Raw genomic sequence first — 19,539 nt, forward strand, 5'->3', positions numbered from 1 at the left:
GCCTTCGGCTCAGGTCATGATCTCAGGGTCCTGGGATCGAGCCCCGCATCGGGCTCTCTGCTCAGCAGGGAGCCTGCTTCCCTTCCTCTCTCTCTCTGCCTGCCTCTCTGCCTACTTGTGATCTCTGTCTGTCAAATAAATAAATAAAATCTTTAAAAAAAAAAAAGAATACTCAAGGCAGCATAGTGAGCTTTTCCTATGTGGAGAGAGAAAAGTGAATTCTGATGAAAATAAACAACCATTAGGCTCCTGAGTGGCTCAGTCAGTTAAGCGTCTGACTCAGTCTCAACTCAGGTCTTGCTCTCAGAGTTGTGGGATCGAGCCCCAGGTCGGGCTCCACTCTGGCATGGAGCCTACTTAAAAAAAAAGAAAAAAAAAAGAAAACAGAATAAATAACCATCTTGGAAGGTTTAAGGGGAGCCGTCTGTTGTGTACGCGATGTGCATTAATTGGAGTACTTTTCTGCGGCCCCCGGCTGGCTCACCAGTGGGGCGTACAACTCTTGATCTTGGGGTTGTGAGTTCGACCCCCACATTGGGCAGAAATAACTTAAAAAATAATATTTAAAAAAAAATGAGGGCGCCTGGGTGGCTCAGTGGGTTAAAGCCTCTGCCTTTGGCTCAGGTCATGATCTCAGGGTCCTGGGATCGAGGCCCTCATCGGGCTCTCTGCTCAGCGGGGAGCCTGCTTTCTCCTCTCTCTCTCTATGCCTGCCTCTCTGCATACTTGTGATCTTTCTCTCTCTGTTTCAAATAAATAAATAAAATCTTAAAAAAAAAAAAAATGAGAACACTCTCGCTGTTGTACAAGACATCATTTGAGGAACCCAGAGTAGCTTTAGCTCTATAAAATCGGCCCAGTGATCAGCTGAAAGGGCTGTGTTATGCTTATCTTATTCATAAAGAAACTGACACAAACGTTGTGAAGTGACCCCTTTGCACATAACATAAAACGAATCAATCCAGTGGCTTTTAGTGCATTCACAGTGTTGTGCACCAACTGTTTGTTTTTATTTTCCTCTAGTGGCTGGGGCAGATGGGGGTGGGGCAAAGAGAATCTTAAGCAGGCCCCACAGGGAGTGTGGAGCCGGGTGTGGGGCTCGATCTCACAACCCTGAGATCATGCCCTGAGCCCAAATCGAAGAGTCGGATGCTTAACCAGCCAAGCCACCCAGGTGCCCCCCCACTGCTTCTTTTTAATCAGGGCATTCTGATTCCTCTTCTGCCACTCAGTCCTGAACACTCCTTGTCTGTCTTCGTATTACCATGTGCTTTTTCCTAGAGAGAAATGATGAATGAGTGGCAAATAGCACTTCACCTTTTTGTCTGAAGAGTTGGGCAGATTTGAACTATTAAATCTTTGACTGAAACTTCAGTCTTCTTTTAATGTTTGAGATGTTCACAGATAAATAGAAATAAAACAGTAGCTAGAATTTAGGATTGGAGATGAACATTTGTGTTTTTTGTCATTGATTAAAAGTGTTTATTTGAAAACAAGAGAATCGTTTAAAATACATAAGTCAGGGGCGTCTGGGTGGCTCAGGTGGTTAAGCATCTGACTTCAGCTCACATCATGATCTCGGGGTCCTGAGATCAAGCCCCACATCGGGCTCTCTGCTCAGCGGGGAGTCTGCTTCTCCCTCTCCTTCTGCCCCTCCTCCTGCTCATCTCTGTCTCAAAGAAATAAACAAAAATCTTTAAAAAAAATTAAGTCACATGAATATTATAATGCTTGACTATTTGATAAATATTATAGCTAGTCTTGTCTATTATAAATTAAATCCTACCTGCAAAGAGGATAAGTCTCTAGAAAACACTAAGATGTTTTCTTCATAGCATTCTGGAAAAATGTATTAAGATTTTTCTAGATGACCAATTGTGAAATTTATTTTGGTGATTTGGGAAGTTCAGTTTTGTGTTTCTTGATTGTAATACTGCCACTCCCCCATCGCCACACCTAAGCTTTACCTGTCCATTTTAGTTAGCTTCTGACAGCACATTACTTCTATCCTGATGGTTTTGAGTTGCAAAAACTGGGGTGATCTCTTCCAGAGCTATCTTTTTATCTCAAGACACTCCACAGACACTTTGTAATCCAGGGCACTTTTTTTTTAAATCCTGGGCTCCTTAAATGACCAGGCTGCACAGTACAGTGGGATGAAATTAGTAGGAAAGGGAATTTTTCAGATTTCCTAGGGGCTTTATAGAGCACTCCCTTGTCAACTTGTTGACATTTGGGTTTTCAGCTGTTGTTTATACCATCTTCTCCTTAATGTTACTGGTCTGGAATCCCAACCAACTCCCTAAGTGAGTTGGTCAGTGAGTGCATGGTGGCATTTGTAGATGAGCTACGCTGAGCAAATTGTGCATGGTGACAGCGTGCCCTGGTGTTGATGGTAAACTTGGGAAAATAAATCCGGGTGCCCTCGAGCTCTGGCGTCATGTCCGTGCATACATTTTACCACAAACGGAGGTAAGTCATTCCAGTCAAGTTTTCTTCTGCATACTCCGCATTTACCAGCTACCTCTTTGCTCTGTGTAATTAAAGTTAACGAAATGATGATAATATCCATTACTGGTGTGTTTTTCCTGTTCTCTTCAAAATAGGGAACGATGGAAAGAATCAGAAGGAAGTGGGAGAGTATTTTAAATACTGATAGAGTTGAGAAGATACTGGAACATTTAGTCCAGTTTCTTCATAGATTGTAGGTGCTTGGTTATCAGAAACATAGTCATTGTCGAGATGTGGAGAATTCAGTAGACTAGAGTGAGGACCCTTGGGGACTCCTATAGCGGGCTCAAAAATTGTGAGTTTCTGTTGAGTCACTCGGAGTCCTGCCAGAGAATCGGGGCTCCCCAGATCCTGTTACCTCCGGAAAATCCAGCTATATATATTTCTTTATGGTTAGCCTTGTGGAAGGACAGAGCCACACTCCGTGGCCGGATGCCAGACTCCTTTCTAAACAAAACAGCTTTTCCTTGGGGACGGTGGAAATGCTTAGACATTCAGACTCAGCACTTTATTTTAGCACGCCTCCTGTTCTTACGTTTCCCTAAACTTACATTTCTGATTTTTTTTTCTTACAGATCTTTATCCCCATTTTACAAGGCCTGGCCCTCGCTGCCAAAGAGTGCTCCCTCGATAGTGACTACTTCAAGTACCCCCTCATGGTAAACCTTTGTTCTTTCTCTTTAGGCCGTTCAGTAAATGCTTTCTCCCAGCTGATTTTAACATGGACTTTTCTTTCAGGTTATCAGCCTTGTTTTCACACTTAAAACCTTAAAGCACTGTGCTGGCCGCATAGTGTTTGGTGTGCAGGGATGCGTCGGTGAAGACAGGGAGGTAGCAGCCCGGGACATATTCCATGCATGCGAGCCTTAGGCAGGAGTCAATGACACAAGCGCCGGAATGCACTTGGCCTCACGTTGTAGCTTAGGAAAAAGACGATTCTTGGTGGATCCTTCTCCTCCTGGCAGCAGGCATGCCATAATCGGGATGAAGTTTTGTTATTTAAAAAAAAAAACCAAACTATTACAAATACAAGGAGAAGGACAGAGTTATACTAGGAAGAGTAACCCAGCTTTATGAAGTGACTTTCTAGAAAAATCTCAGAGTAGTTTTCTTGTCTGCCCTCCCCATTTCCTTCAGGCTTCCTGTGGGAAACAGTCTGCTTGGCTCATTCACGCACCTACAGCAAGCGTAAATTGGACAGACCTTTCCCTAGACGCTCATGGAGGGCCCTGACTGCTGTGAACACACTGGAACCAGAAAGAAAGGAAAAGGCCCTTTTCTTTCTGAATTGGCTCCTTGGAAATTTGGAGAGAAAAATACTCGGACATATGACTAAATATTTTTCAGTCTAGGATGTGAAGGAAAAAAATAACAAAATACAAAATCAGCTAACTCAGTGAATGAATACAATCTTGTATCAATTGAGGCCCTGATTAAATCGATCTTTTTACGGACTTGATTCCGTCTTACATTAAGTCAGTGCTCACTGAGGACCTCTTCTGTGCCAGGTACTTGGCCAATTAGACAAGGCACCTCTCCACTAAGTGCCCCTGACCCACTACGGAACTCAAGTCCACAACAGTGCGGATGACCACACCGTGATAAATGCTAACACGGGTGAACATGAAGGGGGCCTGTCTCTGTTTTAATCAATCAAAATGGAGTTAAGAGGCGAAGATAGTGTTGGGAAATTAGAGAGCGAAATGGGATTCTTTTTAAAAAACAGCTTTGAATGAGTTTATGTCAGGGCTCTTTCTACTGCCCCTGCCGTTCGGGTTTCTGAGAAAATTCTGTTAATCCTTCGGCACATTATTCTGTCTGTGCCAGATAAGAGGAAGTGAAACCATCTGATTGTTTGAGTCCAGTGATGAAATATCCGAGTGCACATTCGTTCTCAACGAATGATGTAAATGTTCCTTCGCGGTACTGTTAGCTTTTCTGTTGCGGTATGAACGGCTCGATGTTTCAGGAAGGAGCTTTCAGTGTCAGATAGCAACAAAATGTTCTTCTCGGTCAAAAGACAAAGACCTCCATTATGGCAGACAATAGCTTTATTTTATACCATCACTGATGCTTGTCCAGCGGGGAGAGTGCAGTTCGAGGAGAGATAATGGGAGCAGGAGGAGGAAGACCACCGGAGCTGGAACCAGAAACAATTGTGATTGTTCTCTGGCCCAGTGCCTCCCCACATTGCCATACCTTCGAATCACCTGGGGATCTTTAAAATTAAACACCTGGTACCTGCCTCCCACACACTGTGGTTCCACTGGTCACGGGTATGGTGAGGATGGGGCCTGGCATTGGATTTTTCCAGCTCCCCCGGTGATCCTGGTGTGCAGCACTGGTTGGGAACTCCTGCCCTGTGCGGTGAGAACTTTTCCTTCTCGGTGCACCCCGGAGACCTGTCAGGGCCTCCCTGCATGACTCACAAGCAGCTTCCGAGGGCCGGCTCGGGAACTTTGGTAGCTATGTTCAAATCACAGAAAATGGAGCTCACTGTTCAAACAGTGTTTGATTGGAACACACCGGCTATGTTAAACTGTGTTTATGTCCCTAAAACCTAATTTTCTTGATTCTCTAATATGAGAATGATTACAGCTCCAAAGGAGAAAACCCTGGAGTTCTCAGAAATATCCGAGATCTTGAAGCCAAGTAAGGCTTTTAAATATGTTCTGAATGTGGTAGCTTATTAGATTGCAATGATAAATAGTCCTGTTTCAGCACTGGCAAGATGAGCTGTCCCAAGTTGATGAAGTGTATCTTTTTTTTGACATGGAAAGATGTTAAGTGAAAAAAATCACTTTTTGTAAAACTAAACACATTTATTTCAGTGTGGATCAGCACAAAAATATGGCTGGAAAGCTGTTAACTAAAATACCAGCAGAGGTCATCTCTTCGGGTGAGGTTTATGAGTGATTCTTAGTTTCATCTTATATTTCTGTTTCATCTGAGTTTTTTAACAATGTGCAGGTACATCCAAAGAGTAGTGAGGCTCTCAGTGTTTTGGAAGGAATGCTCATGTACTTACGGCAGCATCAGAGCTGCTTCTTGGTATTACACGTGGCAGTCAGTTCAAGATGGAATACCTTCAGGGGCACCTGGGGGCTCATTGGGTTAAAACCTCTGCCTTTGGCTCGGGTTATGGTCTCGGGGTCCTGGGTTCGGGCTCCGCGTCTGGCTCTCTGCTCAGCAGGGAGCCTGCTTCCCCCTCTCTCTCTGCCTGCCTCTCTGCCTATTTGTGATCTCTCTCTGTCAAATAAATAAATAAAATCTTAAAAAAAAAAAAAAGATGGAATACATTTAAATGCCACTTTCTGCAGGGTGCCTGGGGGGCTCAGTTGGTGAAGCATCTGCCTTCGGCTCATGTCATGATCCCAGGGTCCTGCGATCGAGCCCTGCATCAGGCTTCTTGCTCGGCAAGGGGTCTGCTTCTCCCTCTCCCTCTGCCCCTGTCTCAAATAAATAAATAAAATCTTTTTTTAAAAATGACACTTTTGGGGGTGCCTGGGTGGCTCAGTCCATTGGGCGGCCACCTTCAGCTCAGGTCATGATCCCAGAGTCCTAGGATTGAACCCTGCATGGGCTCCCTGCTCAGCGGAGAGCCTGCTTCTCCCTCTGCCTCTGCCGGTTGTTCTGTCTACGTGTGCTCTCTTTATATCTCTCTGTCAGATAAATAAATAAAAAATATTTAAAAATAAAATTTAAAATGACACTTTCTGATCTTATTTCTAGGCTTTAGGTGAGCTTTGTGAAACCAAGTTTGGGAAGACCCACCCTGTGTGCAATTTGGTGAGTGACTCCCTGATGGACTTGCACCGGTTCTAGGGATGTGTAACTCCGAAGATACCCCTTAAGTAACGTTGTGTGAAAAAAACATCTCCTAGAGGACATTTAGGTTAGATGCAGGTAACACGTCTGGGTGACTCTCAGTAGTGAAATTGCTTAACCCTACAAGTGATTGCCTGGGATGAACTTATTTACGTCCTTCCATGATCTTTGTATAAATATTGTGCAAGGAGGAAAACAAGTCCTGTGGAAAAATGTACTTGAGTCCTTTGATAGTGTAAAAATAGTTGGTCCGAGCGCTATCAAAGAGCTTCTCAAAACATAAAAAATCAAAAGACCGTCCTGTGAAAACGTAGAGGAGTCCGGAGGGTTTTCCGCCTCCATCTGAGATAGGAAAAGGCAGCAGGGGTCCTAACATGTTCGTGAGCTTTGGGGTTTTGTGTGTTAACTGTCTGCCCGGTCCTGGGGGCTGAGACCCCGCTGAGAACAAGTTGGCTGTCCAGAACTCTGCTCGTCACACTTCTCCCTCCCTTGCCGGCGTAGCAGCCTGACCTGCCTCTGCCGTTTCTTGCCCAGGTGGCTTCTTTGCCATTGTGGTTGCCTAAATCCTTAAGCCCCGGCTCTGGGCGGGAGCTGCAGAGACTGTCCTACCTGGGGGCTTTCTTCAGCTTCTCGGTCTTTGCAGAAGACGATGTAAGTACAGTGACCCTTTGTACTTTGCTGCTCTGACGTTCAGTTTCCTTCCTTAAATGAACATTGTATATCGATGGAATTTTCCCCTTCTCTTCCCAGGCTAAGGTGGTTGAAAAGTATTTCTCAGGGCCCGCCATTACCCTGGAGAACACTCGTGTGGTCAGCCAGTCACTGCAGCATTACCTGGAGCTGGGAAGGGTAGGTGTTGAGGGAGTGAGTTCAGAGGATGAGTAGTGGAGAGGCTGGGTATGAGTAACCGGTGTCTTGAGTAACAACTGCCGTAACAGTAGCATGTGGCCTCCCTGAGAACTGGTTCGGCCTGGAAGCTACGGTTCCAGCCCACTCGTAGGCCTTTAAAACCTGAGAGTGAGCGAGCCCCGTTCGTTTGCACATAATCCCTGGTCTCTCGTGCCTCTCCGGAGTGGATTGGTATGCCCTCCGTCCTGAGACTTCCCGGGAGCCAAAATTAAAGGCTAACGGTAGCATAATTAAGGTAATTTTGATCCTGTCCCAAAAAGGGAATAGAAAAGGTTATTTTATTAAAACTGTAGTAACTGCTTGCCTCCCCCACCCCCACCATCTGCTTGCGTGCAAATGGTCTTGACACAGTTGAATGTGGACACCCCTGTTCCTCTGGTGGTCGGGCGCTCTTCAAACGAGTGGAAGGAGGAGAGGAGAGGAAGAAGAAGCCCAGCTGTTCTTGAAGTCAAAAGGAATCATTTTTAAAGTCAGGTCTTAATTTTTTTCTTCTCCCTTTCTAAAATCAATTCCAGCAAGAGCTTTTCAAGATTCTGCACAGTATTCTGTTAAACGGCGAGACCCGTGAGGCTGCTCTCAGTTACATGGCAGCCGTCGTCAACGCCAACATGAAGAAAGCACAGATGCAGGTAGGGTTCGAGAAGCCCGCGTTCACTGATTGGCTAAAGTCACTCATCTGGCTTGTCTTCACTCGGCATCTGCCAGGCCTTGTTCTGGGAAATGGAGACACGGTGTTGAGCAGGAGAGAATCTTCCTACCGCTGTGCAGCTATGTTCCACAGGCTATGACGCAAATAAAGCACGTAGAGAACCTGGAAGTAGCCGTGGAGGTACCTGAAGGAGGGTACGGGAGTGAGTTTCGATCACGTGGTGGGGAAGACACCTTTAGGGAGGTGACGTTTGATCAGAGACCGACTGATGTGAAAGTCAACCATGACAAGGCTGGGAAAAGAGTTTTCTAGACGCTTGTAAGGACCCAAAGTGGGAATGATCTAGCTTTCGAACAGCCCCATATGCAGAGTTCAGTGGCTCGAAAATAGTGTGCAGGAAGGAGGATGGCGGGTCGGGGACTCCCATCAGGCTACGGCTGACGTGGTAAGAACTAGAATGGGACGCCCCTGGGGGTTTTGCAGCAAGGAAGCCGCCAGATGTAGCTGTGTGGAAAACGGGCTAAGGTGGGAGGAGCGACAGAAGCAGACCCGAGGAGATCTGGTGGGGAGCCTGGTGGCCTGGACTACCTTGCAAGGGAAGAGAAGTTAAAAGGGCATCTTTCCTATATTACTAATAAGTAGTGAATGAATGATGTGACCTTTCTATTGAGAAGAAGAAAAGTGTATAGAGAAAAGTGTGGCCCTGCATCAGACTGCCTGGGTTTCCTTCTCTGGTCCCACCATTTACTAACGGTGGGACCTTTGCTGTTTATTTCTTTGTGCCTCAGTTTCCTAAGTGCTAAATAGGGGTAATAATAGTTCCTAACTGTGGGGTTACTATCCATAAAGCTGTTAGAACAGTGCCTGGTGCGGCGTGGACACACAGTTGATGGGAACTACCATTATTATAATTGTTATGTCATTAACACAGGACGTCTGTAGTGACGTCAACCAGAAAAACTATTAGTCAGGGGCGCCTGGGTGGCTCATTCGGTAAAGCGTCTGCCTTAGGCTCAGGTCGTGAATCCAGGGTTCTGGGATCGAGTCCCACATCAGGCTCCCTGCTCAGCGGGGAGCCTGCTTCTCCCTCTGCCTGCCGCTCCCCCTGCTTGTGCTCGCTCACTCTCTCACTCTCGTTCTCTCTCTGACAAATAAATAAATAAAATCTTAAAAAAAAAAAACGGCTGTTAGTCCATCAGTGCTGAGTGAAACTAGGGTTTGATGCTCTTGAGGGGAAATAAAGAAGAGGAAAGGAAGCAACATTAATTGTGTTTCTACTTAATTCATTTTGAGGATCTTAAGCAAGTCGTTTAGCTCTCTGAGCCTCAGTTTCCCCCTTTGTAAAATGCGAATAGCAGTATCGCTGACTTCCATGGGCTCTTCTGAAGATTCAGGGAATGTATAAAATGCTTCACATGGGATTAAGACTCCGTAAAGAGCCCCCTCTGATAGAATGACAATGGTGGGGGCGCCTGGGTGGCTCATTGGGTTGGGCCGCTGCCTTCGGCTCAGGTCATGATCTCAGGGTCCTGGGATCGAGTCCCGTATCGGGCTCTCTGCTCGGCGGGGAGCCTGCTTCCCCCTCTCTCTGCCTGCTTCTCTGTCTACTTGTGATCTCTCTCTGTCAAATAAATAAATAAAATCTTTAAAAAAAAAAAAAAAATGACAATGGTGATGATATATTTCCTCTCATTGACTCTGGGGTGAATGTCTGGTTGCCTTTCTTACATACTTGTGCCAAAATTTCTTTTTAAGTCATTATTTTAAATTCATTTTTTCCGTACTCCACAGACAGATGATAGATTGGTATCTACGGACGGATTCATGCTGAATTTCCTTTGGGTGCTGCAGCAGCTAAGTACAAAGATCAAGTTAGAGACGGTGGACCCCGCGTATGTGCTCCACCCAAGGTGCCGGATCGCTCTCCCTAATGATGAGACGAGAGTGAACGCGACAATGGAGGACGTGAACGACTGGCTGGCGGAGCTGTGTGAGTGACGTTGCTCATTGTGAGATCATTAAAACGCTGCCCTTTTATTTAAACACGTCTCGTAGATTTATTTTATTTGGATGCTAGTGGTTGCTCACAAATTGTTGTTTTCTCTCCAGAAAATTAATTTAAGAGCCAGAGATACACAATAAAAAGTAACGCATTGAAAACTTCTTATTTGGCCGCCTGGTGGCTCAGTGGGTTGAGCCTCTGCCTTCAGCTCAGGTCATGATCTTGGGGTCCTGGAACTGAGCCCCTCATCGGGCTCTCTGCTCAATGGGGGCCTGCTTCCCCCCTCCGCCTCTGCCTGCCTCTCTGCCTACTTGTGCTCTCTTTCTCGCTGTCAAATAAATAAATAAAATCTTTAAAAAAAAAAACCAAAAAAAACTTCTTACTTGGCTTAGCCAAAGTCAAATAGATATATAGAACAAGTGGAAGGAAATACACTATTCAGACTAAAATCAAAAAAAAAAAAAAGAAGAAGAAAAGAAAAAGAAATGTAATAGGGATGCCTGGGTGGCTCAATTGGTTAAGCAGCTGCCTTCGGCTCAGGTCATGATCCCAGGGTCCTGGGATCGAGTCCTACATTGGGCTCCTTGCTCAGTGGAGACCCTGCTTCTTCTTCTCCCTCTGCCTGCCACTTCCCTGCTTGTGCTCTCTCTCTCTCTCTCTGTCAAATAAATAAATAAAATCTTTAAAAATACTCATATAATAAAAATGGTAGCAGAGACTTAATTATAATATAGATTTTATATATACCAATTAAAGTTCTCCTGAAATATTTCATAGATCTTGATGCATCATTGGTATTAAAATATGAATATTTTAAAGTGTTAAGTTGTTGATCTTTTTCCTTTCTATGTGATAAGACATATTACTGATGGATATCAGAACCCTATGGCATTTATTTTTTAAATATTATAAAATCGTTCAGTAGGATGGGGGTTCCATGCCTGCCTGGCAGCATCGTGATCAGATGGGTGCACACATTCTAGAGAAACATGTAAACTATGATAAGAACTAAATCTCTGATGAGCAATAAAGTTAGTGTTTGATTAGTACCACTTGAATAAGTAGTAACTAGTATTGTCTTGGAATCATATCATGGACTAGTAAATTCCAGAAGAATCAAAGGGTTAAACATTTAAAAAATATATATATAGTATATATATTCTTCATATATATCCTTTATTTTATATGTATTTTTATATTTTATACATATAATATAAAAATAAAGAAAACATGAAAAAACTGAACAGAGGATTTGACCCAGCCATGAAGGAAACAGAAATTTATAATGATTTAATAAATGAAGCATCTCATCAAAGATGATACATATATACAGTATCTTAGATAAATATGCTTTTTGTAGAGTGAAATGAAATGAGTATGCAAAATTAAAGAAAGAAGCAAAGTATATCTTATGTTTGATAGAATCATGTCTTTTACAATGTAAACCTGTTATAAATGTATAAGGCCCAAACTGAATTCTACCAAGAGACAGTTTTCTTTTGGGGGACAAAAATGTAAGCAGTATATATCATAGAAAATAAAAGATACTTGCTGGAAAAAATACACATACTAATAGGAATTAGATACAAATTGAAAGAAATTCAGGTTATTGTTGTGTATCTGTAAATTATCCAAAACAGGGGCGTCTGGCTGGTTCAGTCGGTGAAGCTTGGGGCTCTTGATCTCAGGGTTGTGAGTTTGAGCCCCTACATTGTTTGGTGTAGAGATTACTTAAAAATAAAGTCTTTAAAAATAAATAGATAGATAATCCAAAAACAAAGTGATAAGATAGAATATAAGTTTGTGAAGAAATAGATGGAATTTAATCAATTTATTTAATGAATTCTAATTTATACCAAAAATTATAATACTGTCATTCTCAATAATTTTACATTTTAGAATATACTGCCAATTCTGGGAGTGGGGTGAAGGAGTGATTTTTCATACAGATCTTCCAAACACTATTTATAATAGAGAAGAATTAGAAGTGGCAGACATGCCCACGGTATGGAAACGGCTTTGGAATCTGTAGATTAACAGTCTACCGGTATTTTGAGATTCAAGGTGATGTTTCATGGCCTGTGTTGAATTATGGGAATGGTTATATAAAATACATCAGGAAGACTCGTAACGACAGGTTGTTGATGTACGTCTATGCAAACATTTAATCAGATGGGGCAGAATACCTAATCATTCAATGGAGCTCGTGCTGCTTATAACTTAGTCTATATTTTTTAAAAAGCATCCTTAAGCTTCTTGAAAATTCAAGTGTAATTCTGTCTTAATTGTGCTTTTCCCCTGATTTAGTCTTGGTAAAGCCTTTATTTAGGGAATCATGTTATTTTTCCTAGATGGAGATCAGCCTCCATTTTCTGAGCCGAAATTCCCTACAGAATGCTTTTTTCTTACCCTGCACGCCCACCACCTCTCCATTCTGCCAAGCTGCCGTCGCTACATCCGCAGACTCCGGGCCATCCGGGAGCTCAATAGGTACGTGTGTGACCCCATGTCCTGGGATTGCCCGAGGTACAAAGCAAGCAGTTCTGTTGTGACCAGTGGATTTGAATGCCAGGAGTGAGTATATTGCAATGAACCATCTGCTTCTGGTTCCCTGTCCACGGTCCTCCGTCCACCAGAGTTCTTTATGTGGCAGAGTGACCCAGCCTTGGTTTCAGACAGATCTCAATACTCAGTATGTGGTTTTAGACTTCCCTTAACTTTTTTTACTGAGTGTGGTGTTGACCAGGAGGCCCTTTAAAGGATCTCCTGGGTTCCAGTCATTCTCCTTCTCTGGACTCTGAAACAGTAACTCTAGTTTCCTTGATAAAAAAGATCATTGATTCCTGCCATCATGGAATTCCCTTTTTTGCATGTTGGCCTGTGGCATAAGGAACCCAGAATGGCCAGGTAGTAGCCATCAGTTTCCCATTCATTAGCACCATTGCTGTGTTTCTTGACCTAAGCATTTTTCCCCATGTGCCAATGCCTCCAAATAAACAAATCACAGAAATAAGAACCAAATACGTTTCAAACAGGTCTTCTGGAATAATAATAGTGTGGCCCCTGCATTTAGTCCAGGACCTATGTACATGTCTGGCTATGAGAAAAAGTATGTCATATCGCTATCTGTAACTCTGTATCTCTGTGTATCTATCTTGCTAATCACCTATTAATGCTCATGGTTACTCTGTAGATGCTTTAAGATTTTCTTTCTACACTTATTTGTGTCATTGGTAAATGATGTCAGTTTTCTTTCCTACACTTTTTTTCTGTGCCTTAGCATACTGGCTATAATTTCTAGTAAAATCTTGACTAGAGGCAGCTTTCTTCAAATTTTTCTATTCTAATTCAATAGGGGAGAGGGTTTTTTTGTATGTCCTCTGTTACCAGATGAAGAACATTTCCCATTATTTCTAGTATTTTTAAAGTTTTTTATTCCTAACAGAAGTTGAATTTTACTAAATGCTTTTTCCAAAGCTATTGAAAAGATCAGAAATTTTTTTCTCCTCTATTCGGTTAATGTGGTTGAATTATATCAACTAGTTTTTTGATGCTAAACCAGTCTTTCATTCCTGGAATAAACTCAGTTTTTATATTATTGCTTTTATAACTCATTGGATATTCAGTTTGTTAATACTCTGTTTAGGATTTTTGAGTCTATGTTCAAAAAGAAAGATGGGCCTACCATTTTCATTTCTTGATATGTCTTCCTCAGGTTTTGGTATCATGCTTGCCAATGATGAGTTGGAGAGTATTCTCTCTTTTTATGTTTTTTGGAAGAGTTTATTAGGGGCACCTGAGTGGCTTAGTTGTTAAGCATCTGCCTTCTGCTCAGGTCATGATCCCAGGGTCCTGGGATGGAGCCCTGCGTTGGGCTCTTCCACTCCCCCTGCTTGTCTGTCTCTCTTTCTCTCTCAAACAGATAAAATCTTCTTAAAAAAACAGTTTATTTTATAACAGTTATTTCTTTCTTAAATATTTGGAAACATTCATTGATAAAGCTAACTGGGCTTAGAGTTTTCTTTATGGGAAAGTTTTTGATTATGTGTTTTATGCTGTTACTAGATATATGACTGTTTACACTTTTATTTCATCTTGTGTCAGTATTTCTGTGACATCTAAAGCTTCAAAATTTCTAGGCTTGAAGTTGTTCATAACATCTTTTTATCGTTTTAATGTCTGCAGGGTCTTCATTATTTCCTTCTATATGCTTTTAGTTTAAATTTGCTTTTTGTTGTTATTTCGTTGCCTCTTAAGATTGGTACGTATATCATCCATTTTCAGCCCTTATACGTGTATTTAAGGCTGTTCCTTTCCCTCAAAGCCCAGTTCTAGCTGCAGCTCTCAGTTTTGGTATGTCACATTTTACTGATCAGTTCAAAATATTTTCTAATTTTTATTATTTCTTATTTGACCAGTGGGTTATTGGAAAATACATTGTTGAAATTCCAGATTCTTGGGGGATTTGTCTGTTTATCATTTGTTATTGATTCCTAGTTCAGTTTCACAGTGGTCAGAGGACATGCTCTGAATTGTGTCCTTCGAACTTCATTGAAATTTGCTTTATAGCCCAACAGGTACATGAGTAAATGTTCCGTGGAGACCTGAAAAGAATGTGCTTTCTGTGTCGCTTATTGCACGGTCCGTTTGTCAGTTAGGTCAGGCTTGTTCGTCTTTTATTCAAATTTTCCTCCTATCTGCTGATTTTATCAGCTTATAATATCAGTTATTGGGAAAGGCTTATACGGTTTCAAGCTGTGATTGTGAATTTGTCTGTTTCTTCATCTTGGAGCCCTGGGATCCCATCTCTTTACGGACTTTGGTTGATCCGTTTCAATGGTACCATCGACTGCGTTCACCCCCAGGCGACTGTGGATGGTCACTCTTGTGCTCAAAGATGTTCCCCTCACCTGTGTGCTTTCCAACACTGTGATAGGAGAGATGTCCTCTAGAATGCGGGGGGCGAGAGGCAGGTTTGGGAGGAGGGGTTTTCTGAGCCAGTCACCCGGGGTGTATCTGTCTGAAAATTCTCAGCTTCTTAAACTTTAGATTCCTTCCTCTGAATTCTGTCAAGGGATACCAGGGAGCCCAGCTTCACTCAGCGTAGGTCCCTGTCATTGCCAAGTTTGAGTCCACTAGCTGGCTGCACATTTCAAACCCCTCCCAGCTACTCAGTGACTGTCTTGAATCCAGGGTCTCTGGTGGATGTAGTGGTGTCGGTGAATTTAGTCCTACACAGAAGGGTGTTCGGATAGTTCACTGTTGCGGATCAAGCACCTCCAGGATCCGTTCCACACACTCCCGCATTCTCTCCCCACAAACGTGGTAGGTAGAACAGCGATGTCGCAGAGATGCTCGCATCCCAGCCCATTAAACCTGTAGATCTGTTACCTTCCGTGGTAAGGAGCCAAGGGTAAGAAAGGGAAGTAGTATGTCCAAGTGCTTTGAAATCTGTAGCGGCTTGTTTGACAAAACAGATTTGTCTCCACACTGGTTGTCATTACCACTGACTTGGAAGCTAAACAAGGCTTCCTTGCACTTTGTCACAAGCCTGTCCCGTGCGGCTCCCTAGAGGCGGGCTGCCAGGCCAGTCAGCCGTCCCGCGGGGCTTCTGAGCGTCTTCCAGCCCCACCTCCCTCACCCCAGGCTGCAGAGACAGGTGCCGTGTGGCAGTTTCCGTGGCTGCAGTCAGTCTGTCAGACCGTCGCAGTTCTGGGGAGGGCTCAGGTATGTACCCAGAGTTCGCCTTTGAACCTGACCTGGCAGGAAGCTGCTCCACGGTTCATCCTGACCGCAGAGCCTCTGTCACTGCCTCAGGCAGAACTCCCCCGCCACTGTGCTTCCAGAAACACTGTGTGGCTGCCACCCCCAGCATGCTCTTCTGCCTCCACCGAGGGGTCACCTCTCGATGGAAGCTTAGGTCGTGGGCAGATTCACCAGCAGCAAGGGAGTCAGGGAAAGTGTAGTTCCCCAAAATTTGCCAACCTCCAGTTTTCTATAATTGTCTTAACAGAGAGGGGTTGATAGAGCATTAGGTGAGCCAATCTCTAAAATACGCCGCATATGGCCCGACTGGCAGCTGATATTTGGGTGGGCATAGGAAGGAAGTGAAGGAGCGTGCCGCAAAGATCATTTCAGAGAAGAGCATTCCACGCGGAGGGAAGGGTCGCAGAAGAGGGAAGGGCACTGGCAGTGTTGAACCAGCCTTTGGTGTGGGGTAACTGACCAGGCCTAGTAACCGTGAACCTTCAGGTGGGACTTCTTTTTCTCCTTCCTAGGAAAATAAGGGAACAATGTAAATAATGTATTTCTTTCCAAAAGAAATGACTAAATGTCATTAAATGTAAAGTACCATCAATTTTAAGACATTCATTAGATCAGGAACCCTAAGAAAGGTTCTGCCAACGAATGACAGGAAATACTCTGACTTTCAAGGTGCTGAAGGGTGGGAGGAGATGTCTGACGGTCCTCAACATGGTCAGCAAGTAGATAAGAAGCATCCGCGTGTCTTCTTGTGTTTGACCTTTTGTCCTTGGTTTCAGAACCGTGGAAGATCTGAAAAACAATGAAAGCCAATGGAAAGATTCCCCGCTGGCAACCAGACACCGCGAGATGCTGAAGCGTTGCAAAACTCAGCTTAAGGTTTGTACGGCTGATCGGGATCGCCGCAGCCCAGCTGCGCAGCAGCCGTTTTCCTATCAGAATGTGTGCCTGGGCTGAGCCACTAGTGTCCCTTTGCCTCTGTCGTTCTTTCCCCTGAAGATAAAACACAGGACTTTCAAACCAGTTGATGATCTCACCCCGGTCTCCCTGCAGGATTTAAATCAGGACAGAATCTGCAAGTGCTTTGCCAGTGGCAGTGTGAATTCTTCCTGGTTTTATCGTCCTCGGTTGGCCTCCACCTGCCTCACTTAACCCTTCTGCGAGGTTCTCCCCCTCCACTGCCCCCCAGCTCTGTGACCCAGTGTCCCAGCCATGCATTTTCACAGTGTGTAACCGAGTGGATTTGTGGCCGTGGGAAGACACCCCCCCTGCCTTGTCCCTCCTTCATTTGTCATTAAAAATGATCCACTGCACAGAACCTAACTGTGGACAGGAAGATTTCTGCCAGTGAGACGGATGCTGAGCAAAGGCTGTACAAGGGAGTGTAGACCGCTTACTTATGCATTTATCTTGTGTTTTTGTTCAAATTCTAAAACTGAGTATTAGCGGATTCTGGTTTCTGTTGGTTAGTAGGAGGATATGTGGACATTTTAACTTTGATTTCTGGTGCAAGTTAAGGTAGATTTGCTTTATTTACTAATACACAAGACCTGCTGAGGTGCAGAATACACCAGGAGCCCTTTTCTGGTGTCTGTAGACCCCCGTGAGCACCCCACAGACCTATCAGAAGGAGCCTGGAAACTGTTCAAATGGACACGCCGATGCGCATGCGTGCCTGGGTTTCCTTCTCACAGCTGTCCTCTGAGACGGGTGCGGGACCATCAGTGGACAAGCATTTTGTCCAGGGGCAGAAGTGGTGACCTGGAATTCAGATGCAGATCTGTCTGGCTTCTGTCCACTAACCGTCTCTGTCTGACGCCCATCAACCCTGTCCCCCAGTCAAGCTATTTCAATCTGACAGGAAGAACTCCTTTTTGAACCTGAACTATGTGCTCAGCCTTCCGCCCAGTGGTTTGCATGGCGTACTTCTGTATCTCTCAGAACAAGGAAAGCTTTGGGGACGTGACCAGCATATTGTAGTTAATTAGAGACGAAGTTCACGAAAACCCTAGATCCTCAAATCTCCTGGCCCATTCCCTGGCCAGTCGACACCGCCGGCACTTGGCCACCGACTAATCTGTGGGTTGGGGGCGTACCTCCTTCTGCAGAAACTGGTACGGTGCAAGGCCTGTGCTGACGCTGGTTTACTTGATGAGAGCTTTCTGAGAAGATGTTTGAATTTTTATGGCCTTCTCATCCAGCTGCTGCTCCGCATCCTGGACCCCGCCTATCCCGAGTGAGTGTGCCCCTCTCTCCTCCCCTCCGCCCTCCCTGTCTCGGCTGTGTTGTCTTCACCGTCCCTCAGTCAATAGCTGAAACCCAAACCCTTACTTTATCAAGAATCTGTTCTTCAGTTTCTAGGTTGTACCTGTATAGACTACAAAATCCGTAATATTAATAAGTGTTTTCCCAGTGATTACAGTTAAGAAGGGAGGTTAATTAAACCTCCTAGTTTAATTCTGACCTGGTCCTTTTTTTACAAATCGGCTAGATTGATAGAAAAGGAAATCTATACGTTGGAAACTAAAACCTGGAGATAACAGAGTATTGGGTCCTTTCAGGGACTGGGCGCAGGAAGATACCCAGCCAGTTTTACTAGTTTATTGTTTCTATGAAGTCTCTGGATCGACTGATGTTGGGAAGTTTGGCCCAGCGCCCTCTGCAGGAGCCGAAAATATTGTGCAGCTCTGTTGTCTCAAAACAGATTGGATTGCGTAAAATGACCAAATATGACCCTTCTGTTTCCCTCCTATTTTGCTATAGTAACCTTAACGGAAAAGCAGTAAGAAGAGAAACATCTCCTGCACACCCTAATTCATCCACTGTCTTCATTCTTCCCTGTTCGTTTCAGGCTCTGGTCTCCTGGCTCATGTACCTTCTCCGTATTTGTGTTCTAGGAGGCTTTCCCCCCAATAAATTATTTAACTTGTAATGGCCGTGTCATAGTCCTTAGGGTTTCAGGTGCCAGGATTTTATGGTTTTTTGGTTGGTCGGTTGGTTAGTTGGGGTTAGTTAGTTGGTTAGCGGGGGGGTTAGGGGGTGGTTTCCAGGTGCCATGGTTTTGTTCTTTAACTTGTGCTTTTATTCTCTTTGACAGTATAACACTGCCTTTAAACTCAGATGTCCCCAAGGTATTTGCAGCATTGCCTGAGTTTTATGTAGAAGATGTTGCTGAATTTTTATTTTTTATTGTACAGTAAGTGCCTTTGACATACTACATGGTTCTAATTGGTTTTTGTACGTGGCTTGTACATTGTATTATGAACTACATTGCAGCCCTCCATTTTATGCCTGAAATTCTGTGTAACTGCTGTAAGCGAATGCTGCCTGGAGACTGGAAAAATAAATCCAGCTCTGGCACTAAGCCAGTTCCAATAATATCTTCAAGACAGGAGCAGGATTAACAATGCCGATAAGAATGTACTCCCTGAAAACTGAGTTGAATTTCTAATAATTGAGTATGTGTTTCTGAGAAACAGAAGGAGCAAACAGTTTATAAATATCTAAGTGAACATTCAGAAGCCAGAAATACCCACATCTATATTTTGTACTGAAATTTTTCTCAATTATAACACTGGAGAAAGCTTACAAGGAAATGGCTTGAGTTTAAAACTGGAATTTGAAGTTTGTTTGTTTGCTTGCTTGTTTAATTAAAACAACTACCAGAAAAAATTTTTAGGGGCCCCTGGCTAGCGCAGTCAGTGGAGCATGCGGATCAAGGTCGTGAGTCTGAGCCCCACACTGAGTGTAGAGAGTACTTAAAAATAAAATCATTTAAAAAAAAATTTTTTTTAAGGTTTTTTTTTTTTGTTAAAAAAAAACACAAAAAACTCTTTTATGAACCTTACCCCATAATTTAATCATGGTGGCTTTGGTT

General features: G+C 43.7%; 1 protein-coding gene across 4 annotated transcripts in view; it reads left to right on the forward strand.

Moving 5' to 3' along the window:
- The window catches only part of UBE4B (ubiquitination factor E4B), a 123,647-nt gene that overhangs the window by 79,484 nt on the left and 24,624 nt on the right, over positions 1-19,539 (forward strand). For all 4 annotated transcript variants that reach the window (XM_032863357.1, XM_032863358.1, XM_032863360.1 and 1 more), the window contains 10 exons: positions 3,087-3,170; positions 6,244-6,300; positions 6,874-6,990; positions 7,090-7,188; positions 7,764-7,877; positions 9,689-9,887; positions 12,251-12,389; positions 16,442-16,541; positions 17,771-17,898; positions 18,760-18,858. In XM_032863357.1, the coding sequence (XP_032719248.1) occupies positions 3,087-3,170; positions 6,244-6,300; positions 6,874-6,990; positions 7,090-7,188; positions 7,764-7,877; positions 9,689-9,887; positions 12,251-12,389; positions 16,442-16,541; positions 17,771-17,898; positions 18,760-18,858 (1,136 nt within the window). The remainder of the gene's footprint in view (positions 1-3,086; positions 3,171-6,243; positions 6,301-6,873; positions 6,991-7,089; positions 7,189-7,763; positions 7,878-9,688; positions 9,888-12,250; positions 12,390-16,441; positions 16,542-17,770; positions 17,899-18,759; positions 18,859-19,539) is intronic.

The sequence above is a fragment of the Lontra canadensis genome, unplaced genomic scaffold (genome assembly GCF_010015895.1).
Source record: "Lontra canadensis isolate GAN:19392208 unplaced genomic scaffold, GSC_riverotter_1.0 scaffold25, whole genome shotgun sequence".
NCBI lineage: Eukaryota > Metazoa > Chordata > Mammalia > Carnivora > Mustelidae > Lontra > Lontra canadensis.